Genomic DNA, 15,598 nt, shown 5'->3' on the forward strand with positions numbered 1-15,598 from the left:
ACAAAGAACAATGGAAATCCTTTTATATTCTGGGGAAGTTTGTCAAGCTGGCCGGACCTCCAATGTCGGTCTTCTATGCGGCAATGCTGTCAGTGCTGCTGCTGTTTGACCAATAAGTAGCCCCTGCCATCCTTTGCGTCGACGATGAGGAGCTTGCCGTGGAGACATCCATGATTTTGGCTGGAACCCGTCCTTGGCGGCGAACCCACTCCAGATAAACGTCCGCACAGGTACCCAAGCTGTCTCGAGGCAACTTCCGCAAGTCATTGTACTGCTCCGTCTCGGGTGAAGCTGGCTGATTTGACGGACAGACCACGCCTATTTTGTACCAAGTACCCACATTGAGTGACCAAAGGGATCGTGACGAGAGAGGAAACTATCCATCGTGGATGAAGAGTCCCTGATCTTGTGGGGTCGTCTGGTGCAGTTTGCTTCTCGCTGTGACCTGTCACCCGCAGATATTGTTGGTGCGCGTAAGCAGATTAACGTTCAATATCGCCTGATCCAATCTTGCGCCACGTTCCTGGTGTTTGGGTGACATTGGTGGCAGAGGAAGCTTCGAAGCGTCAAGTTGAAGGTACTTGAAGGGGGTGATGGGCATCCGACATCTTCGAGGAGAGCTCTCGTCCAAGTCCCAAAGATAGCCCGCGATAGTGGGTTGCATTCATCTTCGATTCGACCGGGGGTTGGGCTGCCGTGTGCCAGCTATTGCCAGGGTCTCGCGCGGCAGCTATTTGGAGGGGGCGACAGGGGTCCGGCGGCACCCAAAATGGCGGCCGGTACCTTGGCTAGCTGAGCCTGTCGTCAGAGCTGATGACCACTAATCCCGCCCTTGATTCCGACGGAGCTGATTGAAGGTTTGTTCAATACTGCTGAAGAGCAATAGAGCTGAGTCTAGGCATCTGCGCAATGCTGATTTGTGCGGGCAAGGACCTGCGTTTCGACGACCATCTTTAAGGTTGCCAAAAGCAACGAGGATTTCATGCGAGCTCTTGTTGGTTGGGAAGGCCCTGCGGATGGTGGTCACCCGGAGTCATTCTCAGGCGCCGCGCGATCCTGTCTCAACTTGAAAATGCAGCCCCAAGATCCTCTGGACAATTCAGCGGTGAGCAAAGCGCTGGCCGACCTCACCCGGCAGGTCACTCGGTGTTCGCCCTCCCCTTATACCCACTGCGAGGGGATGCAGTGTCAGTCGGCGACTTTTGGCGTTTCCCCAATGGATCTCGTGCAGGATTTGGTTGCGAGGCAATGGTCCAAGCTGAACAGCACCCCCAGAAGACGCCAATCCACGGATCTTAGTGGCCATGCATCCGATTGCTCTCCCGGCTGCAATGATCTATACACGCGGGTGGTTGGAAACCAATCACGACCGCCTAGTTGGTTCATGAAAATACCAAAGTCTTGGCTTGGCCACTTGGTTGGACTGAGACTCTGCGTATCCGCAGCTGGCTCGGACCCGAGGTTGTGGCCAACGAGCGATCGATCAAATCTTCTTGAAAGCGAAGGTGTCGTCCACTTCTGACATGTCTAAATTGGACAAGTCCTCGTCGAACTCAGCGAACGCAGTTGGGTCCAGCTGCGTTTCGTCCTTCCCGGTCGTCATTGTCAAGTCACTGCGCTGTGCGTCTTGCCAAGGAGCTCCGCACGTGTCGGATTCGGACATGGAGACCATGAGGCGATGCTTTGTATCCCCAATCAGAAGCACGGCAGAGTCACCCGCCCAATTGAGCCAGGACACCTGCGATTTGCCGAATAACTTTGCGTCGGGTAGCTGTGCTGCAAAGTCAATTGTCTTGGGTCCATCAGATAAGGGATCCCAGGTGAACACCAGGCCGTCGTAGCCATCGCCCTCGCAAGTGATGGAGAGCAGCTCGCGCTGCGTTGGGTGCCAGGTCAACGCCGAAATGCTGCCGTGGAAGACGAGGACGGCTCGAAGCTCCGATGACAAGATGTCCCAGACCCAAACCGTGCTCGGCCAGTCTTCCAAGGCTGTGGCTAGAAGAGTCGACGAGGCATCAAAGACGGCCAAGGTACGGCTTGGCTTGGTCTCGACGCTTCCACCACTCACTCGGCCCGGAGCAGAGACCGATTGTGTGGCCTTTACGAATGTGTGAGCCGAGCCTAGTTGGGCATCGCCGATTTGTTCTTGCCATATCTACCAATCTTCATTAGCCTGCGAAGTTGCAAGTTCGAATCCTGCGTCACCCACCTGAACAGTATTCTTCGGAACGATGGCTGCAGAATGCTCAAGCCTCATTGATGCAGTCGCTGGCTTGGTGTCCAAGATGCAGACATTTCGGGTGTGGTCGCACACGGCAATGCGAGCACCATCTGGGCTGACTTGGCACACCTTTACCCCCGCGCCCAGATCGAAGTGCTTCTCCTCAGGCTCGAAGGCAGACGGTCCAGACCATGTGTTGAGGAGGTGCCCATCTGCAGTGTAAAACAAGACTTTGTGGCCTTGGGCTGCAGACTCCCACATTATAAGCCGGCGGCCATCTGGAGTCCAGGTCAAGCCTTGCGCGTCGACCGTCTCTGGGTGCCAAGATCTCTGAACCCCTCTCGTTGTGGGATGGTGAATGCTGACAATGTCTTTTCCAGAGACGCGGGTCAACAGAGCCAAGTGGCCCGAACCAGGTCGAAGAGCGAATCCTCGGGGCGCCGATGTCGGTTGATGAAACTTGGGGCTGCCGATCTCGACTGCTCTCGATGTCGTGAGGTCGAACACAGAAAACTTCAGACCAAAGGAAGAGCACATGAGGATTTCACTGTCCGAGGCGCCGAACTGAACAAAGGTGGGTTTGAAGTTTGGTGAAGCAGGGTTGCGGACGACGGCACGATAGCCGGACTCGAGGGCCGAGTAGACATGGATGGATTCGGCAAAGCTGACGAGAACACGACGCGATGACGGAGACCACAGAAAGGCGTTTGCTGGGCCGAGTTTTGAAGGCAGCCTGACGCTGTGAGTTGTCTCCAAAGTCTCGATGGACCGGAAGCTGATGCTGCCAGTAGTAAGGGTTGCGATCAGAGTTCCATCAGGACTTGCGACGCAATGAGGCGATGCTACCGGAAGTCGTGTCAGCAACAAGTGAGGCACGCCTTTGGGCCGACTTACATTTGAAGATCCTGGAGAAGTGCATGCTGCATGGCACTCACGCGTTAGCGTTGAGGTGTCGTCGATATGGAGTGGTGATGTTCGGAAGTCAGGGGGTTCGCTTTTCCTAGGATGGAAAGGCCTGAGACAGGTAGAGACAAGGGAGGTGAGATTCGCGAATGGTGGAAGCTTCTTTTTTCTCAAGTTGAAGAATCCGGCATGTGAAGTGTCTGGGGTCTCGGTGGAGTCTTGAAGAAAAGCCGGTGCCGCATGGAACGGAAGGAAACATCGTCGCCAACGTTGTTTACCTTGTTTCCTATCCGAGACTAGTGCGGGGCTCCGCCCTCCTCTGTTTGGTCGCCGGGCAGCTATCAGCACGGTCCACTAAGAGGTGCGAGCAGGACCGCTAGGGGCTGGCAGCTGCCCAATCAGAGCGACGGTAATTTGGCAACCCACTGGCAGGTGCAAGGGAAGACTGCAGGGCCGACGGGAACCGCCCGTTCATACTCTGTAGGTACTTAGGCCGGAGGACCGCTGGCTTTCGCTCAACTCCGCCAAACCCGGTGACCTGTGCGTCGGTCCTTCAGCAATCAGCAGCAGTTCCCCTCCATCCCCCGCCTTCCTCTCAGTGTCGAATGCGCCCTTAACTCAAGTAGGCTCGAAACTCGGTCAAATAGGTAATCGCCACGCCAATGCTGACTCACCTTGGTCACATATCTCAAACCTCGGAGAAGGCGCTCTCATTGCTCTGATAGCATATCAATCGAGCACCCCCAGCTCCAGCAAAGTTGCCATCTTTCAAGACATCTTCTTACGTACTTCCTCGCCGTGCTGAATGTCATATCAGTGATGGATCGCGCAGCGTGAAGGACGCCTAGCCACAGCCATTTCCTTCCTCTCTGTCTTCCTGCGTCCCTTTCCTACATCCATTCTGTCCGACTCATAGCATCCCTCAAGGCCGCCACCATGAGACACAGCATGCTGCCTCGCACGGCGCTGCGCAGCGGGCGCATGCCACGGAATAGCAGGTCGCAGTTGGTGTGGACGACGCAGGCGCGGTGTCTGAATGGGGCCGCTGCAGCTCAGGTCACACCGAACACCCAACGGCAACCACTATCACGCCGCGAACTCATAAAGGATGCGAAACCCTTCTCCGATTTTCTCACCGATGACTTTCACCGGCAGCACGACTACCTCCGCATCTCCGTTACGGAACGCTGTAACCTCCGGTGCGTGTACTGCATGCCAGAAGAAGGGGTGCCGCTATCGCCGACGAGGGAACTCTTGACGACCCCCGAGATTGTACTGCTGTCCTCCGTTTTTGTGTCACAAGGAGTCTCCAAGATCCGGCTGACGGGGGGAGAGCCGACGGTGCGGCGAGATATCGTGCCGCTCATGCACCAGATCGGGGCGTTGAGGCCCCACGGACTGAAGGAGCTATGCCTCACCACCAACGGCTTATCACTGCATCGAAAGCTTGACTCCATGGTGGAGGCCGGTCTCACTGGCGTCAATTTGAGTCTCGATACTCTGGATCCGCACATGTTCACTATCATGACCAGGAGGAACGGGTTTGACGCCGTCAAAAAGAGCATCGACCGGATCTTTGAGCTCAACAAGCACGGCGCGGGCATCAAGTTCAAGATCAACTGCGTAGTCATGCGCGGCCGCAACGACCACGAGATTGTCCCCTTTGTCGAGATGACACGGGAAAAGGACGTCGAGGTGCGCTTCATCGAGTACATGCCCTTTGACGGCAACAAGTGGAACCAGGGCAAGATGCTGGGCTATGCCGAGATGCTGGACATGATCAGGGAAAAGTTCCCCTCGCTGGAGAAGGTAAAGGACCACAAGAACGACACGAGCAAGACCTGGCGCATACCGGGACACGCTGGAAAGATAGGATTCATCACGAGCATGACGCACAACTTTTGCGGCACCTGTAACCGACTGCGCATTACCAGCGACGGAAACCTCAAAGTTTGTCTCTTTGGCAACACCGAGGTCTCGCTGCGGGACATTCTGCGCAAGTCGAACAACGGCGACCCCATTGACGAAAAGGCATTCGAGGCAATGAAGCAGATCGAGATGGACCGTCGGCAGGGGCTGGCAGACGCCGAGAAGCCGCTGGGTACGGCGTTTAACGAGGCAGAGCTTCTCGACGTCATTGGCACGGCGGTCAAGAGGAAGAAGGAGAAGCACGCCGGCATTGGAGAGCTGGAGCACATGAAGAACAGGCCGATGATCTTGATAGGTGGGTAACGGCCTTCCCATCATCTTTCGGAGGGGAGTTTTGTTTGCATGAAACGGCGTTGTATACCACGGCTGGGCGCGGCTTTTACGGGGCTCATGAATCAACCGATGTACATGACGGGAGACTGAATATAGCTGTCCCTTAGATTCTCAACCGCTTCCGTCTCTTTCAGCTCGTGCGCCTGAGATGTCCGACTTGATTGGGCCCAGGTCTTTTGTTCATTCGCGTCCCCGAGGCGTCCCAAGAGTACCAACCCACCTGCTCGTCCCGACAACGTACGCCCACCAGGCCCGCCTCTTCTCCTCCACGCCGTTGCGACGGGGCTCACGCTCACCGGAAGACGATGCCGCTGCCCCTCAGGATCCCACCTTGACCCACGTGTCCCCAACCGGCTCGGCGCGCATGGTCTCCATCTCGTCCAAGGCCCCGACCGCCCGCGTCGCCAAGGCAGTCTGCACCGTGACCTTTTCCACGCCGACGGCCCTCCGCCTCGTGCGCGCGAGCCAGATGAAGAAGGGCGACGTCCTCGGCGTGGCGCGCGTCGCGGGCATCATGGCCGCCAAGCGCACGCCGGACATCATCCCGCTGTGCCACCCGATCCTGCTCTCGCACGTCGGCGTCGAGCTGGAGCCCGCATCCGAGCGCGAGGACGAGACGGTGCTGAACGTCGAGGCGACGGTCACCTGCGACGGCAAGACGGGCGTCGAGATGGAGGCCCTGACTGCTGCTTCGGCGGCGGCGTTGACCGTGTACGACATGTGCAAGGCGGTGGACAAGGGCATGGTCATTGGGGGGTTGAGGGTTGTGTTGAAGGACGGGGGGAAGAGTGGGCGGTGGGAGATGCCGTGATGTGGCTCACAGCTGACACACGAAAACAATCATTCTAGATCTGAATTGGAACAACTAAGATTATCCCACGTCTCTCATTCGGGTATTCGCACACATTTCTACAGTCGTGTATGTACAGAGCTCTATCAAGCCTCCGTCTTCAGCTCCTTTGCGATTCCCGCCGCGATCCAGTCGGCAATGGCCATGTTGGTAATCATCGGGTTGACGCCGCTGGCGCTTGGGAACACGCTCGCATCCGCCACGAACAGGTTCTCTGTGCCCCAGACGTGTCCCTTGGGCCCTACAACACCCTCGTCCTCATTCGGCGCCATCCTGCACGTCCCCATCTGGTGCGCAGATGAGAAGATGGCCACGGGCGGCGCGTTGCCCACCTTTCTGACCTCCTCGAGCCAAGCGTTGAACTTGGGGTCGTTGACGCCGTCGAGCGTGCCGTCGTGTTCCAGTCCGTTCTCGTGGGAGGACGATGAGAGGTCGGCCATGGACTTCTCGGGCGGCTCGGCGTGGTCTTCCTTGACGAAAGGCGCAAGACCGGGGAAGAAGGCGTGAATCTCAGACGCGCCTTCGACGTAGCAGATCTTGGCGAGGGCGATGACACCCTCGAGGGTGTTGGCGCGGTCAAAGTCCGACACTACGTAGTCGATGCGCGGCCGGCCGGTGATGGGATCCGGGTACACGCGGCCCGGATCGCGGTCGCGGGTCAAGGAGATGAAGGCGCCAAAGTGGCGGAAGCGAAGTTCGGCCATCTTCGCGGCGAGCCCGCTCTGCCAAGGCATGCTTGAGAGAATCGCGTAGGGCTGCAGGCGTGTCAGTAACCGTTCAGGGAGGATGCCGGAATACGTACGATCATGCAGGTTGGTTCGAGCTTCACACCATGGCCTGCTTTGTCCAGATCTTCGAATGTGGAGCAGTAGCTTGTGATGATGCCACCTGCGCATGTCAGTCTTCTGCGTACGCTTTGGCGTGATTGCGACCTACCCTCCCATGGCTTCGCATCCTCCTTCCAATATCCGCCGACAAAATTGCAGGGGTGTACGTAGAGGTTGCGCCCAATGTGTCGGTTCTAGTACCTGGTCAGCAGAATAGACTTAACCGTGAGAAACCGCGACTCACTGTGAGACCACTCCTCAGCAACACGAGAGGACTCGACACAGAGCCGGCAGACATGATGACCTTCTTGGCTTTGATGATGACCTGCCTCGTGGTCCTCTGCTCCACCGGCGTGCTCACGTTTCCGTTAGAATCCCTCGAGATCCACTTTCCGACGACACCGGTCGCACGCTTCGAGCCTGTGGTCTCGTCGAAAGTGACCTTCTCGACCTCAAATCCTTCAATGAACTTGGCTCCTGAAGCCGCCGCCGCCGGAAGCCAGCTGACGGTGGGACCCTGCTTCTCCGTCGATCCACAGCCGAGATGGCACTGGCCGCAGTAGTGCTCCGCGCCGCCGGTGTTCTGCGGGGCTGTGGCCGCGTGCCACCCGAGCTTCCGGGACCCGTCAAGCAGCACCTTGTTGCGGTGGTTGTGCTTGATCTTGTCGGCGCTAACGCCCATGAAATCGCATACCTTGTCCAACGAGTTTTGGAACTGCGGCGAGGTGAAGAAGGGCAGGCCGCGCTGCTCAGACCACTCCTTTCTCACAAAGCCCTGAGTCTGCAAGCTAACGCTCCAGTTGACGGTGCCGCCACCTCCCCAGCAGCTGCCGGCAACCATGTTGAGGCAGTTGTCATCGCTGGTGATGAAGCCGCCGTTCTCGTACAGGTACTGACACCCCGTGTCCTGAGTCATGGGCAGCTGCGAGGGCGGGAAATAGTATGACTTGTCTACGACGAGCACCTTGTGGCCCGCCTCAGACAGGACCTTGGCAGCGACGGCGCCTCCGCAGCCAGAGCCAACAATGACGACGTCGGTCTCGACAATGGCCGGTGAGGCTGACGACTCGAACTGCATGAAATTGAAGTCGAAGCCCTCGCCGTGCGTCTGGAAATCAGGCATGTCGGTGTAGTCAGTCAATTCTCTGAACAGGGGGCTGGTCTGCACGGCGCACTTCTGGGCCAGCAGACATAGTGACTTTGACAAGACGCGGATAGTCGGCACTCTGGAGGTCTGCCACGCCTTGAGCATCCTCTCACGAACGTAGAGCGGTTGCTGGTTGGCCGGGGTCCAGTACCCCGTGAGAAACCATGTACCGGTGCGGGTTCTGTCATTTGGTCAGCCCCATTCGTGTCTTCTCAATCATCCATGGTAGGACGGGTGGCTCGCTACATACCCCAACGCGCCCATTGCACCACCCAGCGTTTTCTGGGCAGCACTAGGCAGCGCGGCCAGGGTTCTCGTGACGCTCTCGACGAACTTGGGTTCCTTCGCGGGACAGTGTGCTAGGTACTCCTGAAACTTCTCCTCTGACGGGGGGTTCTTCATAGTATTCTGGACCAGCTGGAGAGCCTGCGCATATTCGGCCTCAGACACTCGGACCTGGTTCGTTTTGTCTGAGAGGGTCGCGGGCCGCGCGATGGACGGCAACGCCGCCTCGAGCAAGGAAAACAGAACGCTCCATTGCGTCTCGTTCCAAAAGTCAGAGGTCGGCAGCACCGGAAGCTCAAGCTTGGAGACCTCTTCCGGCAAACCCATCGTGAGCAAGTACGGAAGTTGTTGTTGATACGGGATGGCGAGAGGCGTTTGGCGGTACACACGGATACAACGGTAAAGAGACCTATCGATTGAGGGGGTTGACGTGCAGTAGAGTTACAAACGATCGGGTGAGGGGGAGCTTGGGATAAGGTATACTTTCAGTGACATGAGCGAGGGAAAGCACCTCGGAAGCTCATGATCGACTGATGCTGGGCTGTGTGGGAGCAAAGAGACGTCGTTGGTTGCCCCCTGCTGCTCGCATGGTGGTCCTGCAGGGGTGCGTGTTTCCCATGCATGCGGGGTCTGTGCAAAGAGGCGTCCAGCCTCCATTTTCATCGCGTCTGCTTGCTTGCTTCTCCCTGCCGAAATGCCTAGGCCCAATCCGGGATGCCTGCAAGAGGTCAAAGAGCTTTGCCATCGCTAGATTTGACGGGTCACTCTAGAACCCATCCTAGCTTCCAAATGACTTTGATTGTCTTGGAGTTCGAGCCGTCTGCACAAACACTTCACACCAACATTAGGTGACGGAGCTGTCAGAACAGATATGCAGGCGGGGTGCAGCAATGGCGCGGCACTTGGGTGCATGCAACCTCACGGCAGGTTGTTAGTGCGAGTAAGAGAAGCTGAGTCGAGCTGATCGTGCGAGGAACGGAGCCGGAGCCGGCTTGAGTGGGAGGCCGAGAGCCCAGCTAATGAGACAGAGAGAGCACCTTAATGCGATCAACAAGCTGCACCACAGGTACTGAAGTGAAATACCGGACGCCCGACGCGGGACCGGCCGACTGCTGAAGGGCTGAACTGACTAGAGCGCGGCTGCAACGCATGTTTGCTGGTGTCTTGGAAGAACGCATTGGTTTCAAAACGACACAGCCGCGCACCTGGGAGCCGGACTGTCGGGAATCTGACTCCGGACAACCTTCAATGGGCAGATCTGGCAGTGGTTCGAGGTTGCGCCAACAGGAAGATGCCGGGTCAGCTGTAGGTGCCGATCGTACGTTGCTATGCCTGTGGTGAGATTCAAGATCCTGTGGGGCAGATCGATGATGCAAGTTGATGAGCCGGGGAGGGCTCAGCCTCGGCTCGCATGAACAGTACAGAACTGGAAATGCTCATGATTCTACAATGGTCCGTCAGTCGAGCCTGCTCGTCTGTTGCTTGATATGTGCTTCATCGAAACCATGAGCAACATTCGATGCCGCAGCCTTCCACGCAACTTTGCTGGCCGTTGGAAGCTTCCGGGCGCTACATGAAGTCCATTCTCAGTTCGTCTCACCCGGAGGCGCAGACTTCGTGTCCTGGGTCCAGCACATGGCGCAACTACTCATCCCGGCCAGGTCGGCGGTCTCCGTGGCTGACAGCTCGCTAGCGAGCCGGCGCCATGGTCAATCTCGCCGGACACTAGGCATTGGGTCCGGGCCGGCGACGGGGCCGCTGGGACAGCCTAGACCAGGGGCTCGGGTCTGTCACTCGGTAGCGCATCGGCTTGCCGTCCAGCGTCGCCAAGGGGCCGGCAAAACCGGGCGAGCGGACCATCCAGGACATGGCAGGCAAGCAGAAGCAAGCCCGACGGCGGCAGGGTGTCTGTGGCCAAATGCCAGATTGGCTTCCCCTCTAACGGACTGCAGTCAGCAGACGTCCAGTGGAATTTTTCAGGGTCCAATGGCGGGTCCAGCATCCGTCTACAGGGGGCGCGGGGTGTCATCTGGCGATGGGCGGTCTGGCGGCCAAGAGCGTTCAAAACGGAAGTTGGGGCCGCGTTTGCCTCTGAAGGCCGAATTTGTTGGGAAAATCGTCAAGAGTGTCTGAAAAATGCATGTGAGAGTCGATCTGCGCAGAAAATTGTTGACCGTTCTGCGAGAACACGCGCAAGCTCCTTCCTGGTAGTATCCGTTTTCCAGGTTGGCGGTTGCGAACATCGGAGTTTGCGGGGTGGTAGGTTTTCGGCGGTGCACTGCACGACTTGAACATGTCGCCCATTTGGAGTCGAATGTCTGGTTGGGCGCAGCTGTTGAGGGGGCCACCCAGGTGTGTCTTTGTATGATGCCATGCCGACTAAGGAACGTGGAAGACGGGAGAGGCGCTTCAATGCCGTCCGATGCGTTCCGGCCGAGTCTAATGGACCAAGTCCGACTTGACGGCCGTCATCAATGGCATGATGGCAAACCGCGTAGAGAAGCCTGCTTCGAAACCCGGTCGCTCACATGCTTATCGGAGCGTCTGAAGCGATTTCGTGATGCTGGATAAGAGGGTCCTCCCGCAAAAGGCCTGCAATCAAGAGAGAAAAATCTGTGATACGAAGCAGGAAGATGGACAGAATCGGGGATAGCGCTCCCCAACAAAATGGACGCAGGTCGGGTAGCCAGGGCCCACGGCGGATGGACTGTCGATAGTTTGCAACGTGAGCTACTTCATGCGCGTTAGCCTGCAGAACGACATCTGTGTGAGGGCACTAGCATTTCCTCCGTAAAGATACACGACCCGCACGCGAGGATCCCACCAGGAACCAGGGGCTTTATTCGCCCAGGCTGAGCTTCCAGAAGGGATTGGGTGACAACGGGTCCCTGGCAGCCGACGTCTCTCCCGAATGCGTGTTGCGCGCCGTTGCAAGTGCGTCGCTTGTGCTTGACAATTTTTTCCCCTTTGCTTAAGTGACAAGCCGGAGCTCCCGACGGGCAGTTCGTGTCAGGCATATAGTACACAGGAGAATCTCATCACGATCTCGTGGGTGTCGCATAATGTCGGAAGAAGCGTGACCAGAGAGCACTGACTGGCCTGGACTGCGGGCTGGTGGTGCAGGTTCGTGGCCAAACAATGGCCTTGTCGACGATTGGGCCGAACAGATGCTCCTAGTGTATGTAGCCTGTAGGTGCCTTGGTTGGAAGCAGCATATCCTTTCCTGCGGCAAGCGGCTCCCGAATTAGAGTTGGAGCTGGTGACCAAAGCTTTGTTGGCGCCTCGTTCTCGTGGAACAGCGAGGGCCACATCTCAAGAAGAAGCACCCATGTCGCAGCTGGTCCAACCGTTTCAGTCAGCAAATTGGCAGCCGCGCAAAGGTAATATCACTTGAACGGTGCCGATGCTGATGTTGGCAACTTTGCTCCGAGGCAAGCCTGAAGTTGACTCTTGGTGTTGCTCGGGCCCTGTTGCGAAATGTTGCCCCAGACGGACAGGGTAAAAACGATCCATGATTCCTTGCAAGAAAAAAAGCAAGAGAGCAAGGATGATGTCGAGAGCCGAGGCAAGTGAGGTTCAGGGAGTCGATCTTGGGTTCAAGTTGGATCCGTCTGCCCCAAGGGCCCCTGTTGTTGGAGGCTTGGACTCCCATCCGTCAACAGCAACGGCGTCTGGAAGGCGGCGCGGCGCCCTTCGTCCGGAGTCTCAGTATCCGGAGGCGTAGGTTGGCGGTGGTGTTAATCATGTGCTTGCTCAACAATCGTCAGCCAGGACAAGGTATCCGTCTCTGCATGTTGCTTGGCGGACCACTCCCATCGAATGGCGGGGCCGCTGTTCAGTGGTGGAATCCACAGAGAGTAGCACCTCCCGCGGCCACCCGACAAGGCGGGCAAGCGCGCACGAGGGACTTGCGGCATCAGGAAGGCGATGTGCTGCTGCTCTTTCCTGTTGTTGGTGGTTTACATTGTAAGGTAGGTACTACGGTAAGGTAGCTCTTCCCCTTACATGGGCAGTCACTGTGAGGAAACAAAAGTACGTACCGTACCATTCGTCCCTTAGTTTGGACTGATACCTACCCATCTGGTAAGGACTTTCCCATGGCATTGAGACGGTACAAGCACCTTCTCACTGCATAGCACGCAGCGAGATGCAGCATTTACGGATGCCCAGCTTGCCTTTGCCTCCGCCTCTGCCCTGCCGCGGCGTGCTTGACATGCTTGACATCAGCCCGTTGCGCTCCGACCCCAGCATTAAATATGACTAAAGTCTGAGCAGCAGACTGAGGTATCTTGTCCCATCATGTCCACTTTCCTCGTCGTCACCGCATCCACGCCAAAAAAAACCAATCAAGCTAGAGGTAGGTAGTAGCAGTGCAGATACCTACGTGACGAGGAGGGGAGGAGCCGCCTGGCCTGGCCTAACGTAAGGTAGGTGAGGTAGCACACCCATCATATCCACGTCAAGAATTGCAAGGTCTGCACACTCCAAGCACATCCCATCCATCTTGATCCCCGTCGCCGTCCCCGTCCATGCCCACACACCACACGCACTCACACGCCCAGCAGTTGTTGTCCCAACTCCAGCTCAAGCTCCAGTGTTCCAGCTCCGGTCCAGAAAACCACTCTTCCCCTTCCCCATATTAAGACCTCGAGGATCCCCTCGCTTGGACCTTGCTGCTTGTTCTGCTTCTTCTTCCTCCCCATTCTCCTCTTCTCTCTCTGGAAGACTCTCCATCTGCAACTGTGACAGACAGAGCACCATCTGCGCCATTGGGTCAGCAAGATCTTGTCTGCGAAAGAACTTCAACCTGCTTGAACAGAGCTCTTCCACTCCTCCTTTTTGGTTTGAATTCACCCACGTCTCCCACTGTCACCGAGTCGGATCGACGTCGGAGCCTCACATTCCACCATCCAACAGCTCTGCAGCGGTCGCGTGCTGAGATACCTTCCTCTCAAAACGAGCTCCTGTCTCATTTGCTGAGACACGATTCAGAATCCCCAACGCCCGAGCGAACAGCGGGACCACCACTTCTTTTTTTTGGACCGAGGCTCGCAATTGGTCAATCCCCCACCATGGCCGGCGTCACCTTGCTCAGCGAGCTCCCGTCCCCCTCGCTCTTCCAGTTCCCTCCGGACGGCGCCCACATGGCAATCCCCCCGCCGCTCCCGGGTTCCATGGCCGCCGCACCCCCCTTCGAGATCCCCGACCACATCTTCTCCGCCGCCCTCGACCCCAAGGTGCCCATCACCATTGCCGCCCTCTACGCCGTCACCATCAAGCTGTTGAACAAGTACAACCAGTCCACTGGTCGCAAGCCCTGGGCAATCAGCAAGACGAAGCCCTTCTTCGCCTTTGTCGTTCTGCACAATGTCTTCCTCGCCGTCTACTCGGCCTGGACTTTCTGGGGCATGTTGGGAGGCATGCGCAGGAGCGTCGTAAGCCCCTTTGGCCCCAATGGCCTGGCTGCCACCGCCGACAGCTTCTGCCAGCTCAACGGTAACGGCGGCTTCGGTGCCGCTACTGTCTACAACGAGACCGTCGGTTTCTGGTCCAGCTTGACCGGACAGTCTGCGCTCGGCTTCGACGGTCGCCCGAGCCGCACCTCCACTGGCAGAATCTGGAATGAGGGTCTTGCCTTCTACGGCTGGATCTTCTACCTGAGCAAGTTCTACGAGGTTCTCGATACCTTCATCATCCTGGCCAAGGGCAAGCTCAGCTCCACCCTCCAGACCTACCACCACGCTGGCGCCATGATGTGCATGTGGGCTGGTATCCGCTACATGTCTGCTCCCATTTGGATGTTCGTCCTCGTCAACTCCTTCATTCACGCCATGATGGTGAGTTTGCACCGGCCTGTCTTTGTGCGATGAGAGATGCTAACCATGAGATCAGTACACCTACTACACCATCACCGCCTTCAACATCCGCGTTCCCATGGCGATCAAGCGAACCCTCACGACCATGCAGATCACTCAGTTCCTCGTCGGTGCTTCGTATGCCATGCTGCACTCTTTCGTCTCCTACACCGTTCCCGTGACCGTCTACACTTCCAAGAAGGCCGCCGAGGCCGCCGCTTCTGAGGCCGTCACCAGCACCGCTGCCGAGACCGCTACCACTGCGGCCGCCGGTGCCTTTGAGGGTCTCAAGAACATGGTCTTCGGCGCCGGTGCCAAGGTCGCCGAGGAGGCTGCGGGCGCGTCCGTCGCCGCCGCTGCTGCTGCCCCTCCACAGCCGGGCTTCATCGCCGAGACCGTATACGTCACCCAGCCGTGCATCACCACCAGCGGAGAGACCTTTGCCATCTGGCTCAACGTCTTCTACCTGGCCCCTCTCACCTACCTCTTCGTCATGTTCTTCATCCGCAGCTACCTCCGCCGTAGCAGCGCCGAGTCTGCCAAGGGCAAGGGCAAGGTCCGCCGTGAGAGCAACGTCACCCTGGCCGAGAAGGCTGGCTGGGATGCTGCCCGCGATGTCAACCGCGAGATCTACAACGGCTCTACCGAGTATGCCGTCGAGGGTAGCCCCCGCCGCGGCGCCGGCAAGACCAACAACAAGGCCCGTGCCTGATTGTCTTGTGCGAAGGGGTTGCAACGGATGCGTAATGGGACATACGAGGTTACTGTGGAGGATAGTCGGACTGAGAGGGTGGGAATTGGGACGGCGGCATGGTCATACTTATCTGGCGTTCTGAGCAGGGAAAACATTTGGGGTAAAGCATTTGCATCGCCCGGAGCGCTCGTTATCTAGTCGTAACCGTCTAGAGTTTTGCATTTTATCGCATGAGGTACCTGGGCAGTCGGCCGTGATCCGGCAGGTGTATATATATTTAAGTACCCAATCTGGTTCTTCAATTCTTTTGTGGTGTGCCCAAAACGCGCTTTTGAGTGACACGCTTCGGAGACTTGGTCTCATTGAAGAGTAGGATGCGGTCGGCCTAAGCTCTTGCCGGATCGGGGGGGTCTTCCAGCCGTTCCGACACGGAGCCGGTCCGATGCGAGGTCGGAGACGGCAGGGCATTAATGTGGATACTCGGCCTCCGGGGCAAGCAAGACGCGACGTCGAACGTCCGGTGTGGTGTCTCTGTGTTGGGTAGCGACGGATGC

At 57.6% G+C, this 15,598-nt stretch overlaps 4 protein-coding genes across 4 annotated transcripts; 2 read left to right on the forward strand and 2 right to left on the reverse strand.

Annotated features, from left to right (window-relative positions):
* Positions 1-1,483: 1,483 nt before the first annotated feature.
* On the reverse strand, positions 1,484-3,140 carry COL26b_005675 (uncharacterized protein; the record flags this gene model as incomplete). The annotated part of the gene is made up of 3 exons (XM_053178514.1): positions 1,484-2,155; positions 2,210-3,063; positions 3,116-3,140. 3 exons carry the CDS (start codon positions 3,138-3,140, stop codon positions 1,484-1,486), a joined length of 1,551 nt encoding a protein of 516 aa, XP_053037525.1.
* A 920-nt stretch (positions 3,141-4,060) lies between these two features.
* COL26b_005676 (uncharacterized protein) lies at positions 4,061-6,197 on the forward strand (the record flags this gene model as incomplete). The annotated part of the gene is made up of 2 exons (XM_053178515.1): positions 4,061-5,348; positions 5,521-6,197. 2 exons carry the CDS (start codon positions 4,061-4,063, stop codon positions 6,195-6,197), a joined length of 1,965 nt encoding a protein of 654 aa, XP_053037526.1.
* Positions 6,198-6,322: 125 nt separating this feature from the next.
* COL26b_005677 (uncharacterized protein) lies at positions 6,323-8,822 on the reverse strand (the record flags this gene model as incomplete). The annotated part of the gene is made up of 5 exons (XM_053178516.1): positions 6,323-6,991; positions 7,039-7,124; positions 7,173-7,257; positions 7,308-8,391; positions 8,461-8,822. The coding sequence occupies 5 exons, from the start codon at positions 8,820-8,822 to the stop codon at positions 6,323-6,325; spliced, it is 2,286 nt and encodes a 761-aa protein (XP_053037527.1).
* A 4,745-nt stretch (positions 8,823-13,567) lies between these two features.
* On the forward strand, positions 13,568-15,062 carry COL26b_005678 (uncharacterized protein; the record flags this gene model as incomplete). The annotated part of the gene is made up of 2 exons (XM_053178517.1): positions 13,568-14,332; positions 14,388-15,062. The coding sequence occupies 2 exons, from the start codon at positions 13,568-13,570 to the stop codon at positions 15,060-15,062; spliced, it is 1,440 nt and encodes a 479-aa protein (XP_053037528.1).
* Between the last annotated feature and the right edge of the window lie 536 nt (positions 15,063-15,598).

This window comes from Colletotrichum chrysophilum (assembly GCF_026319265.1).
Source record: "Colletotrichum chrysophilum strain AFK26 chromosome Unknown scaffold_39, whole genome shotgun sequence".
NCBI classification, from domain to species: Eukaryota; Fungi; Ascomycota; class Sordariomycetes; order Glomerellales; family Glomerellaceae; genus Colletotrichum; species Colletotrichum chrysophilum.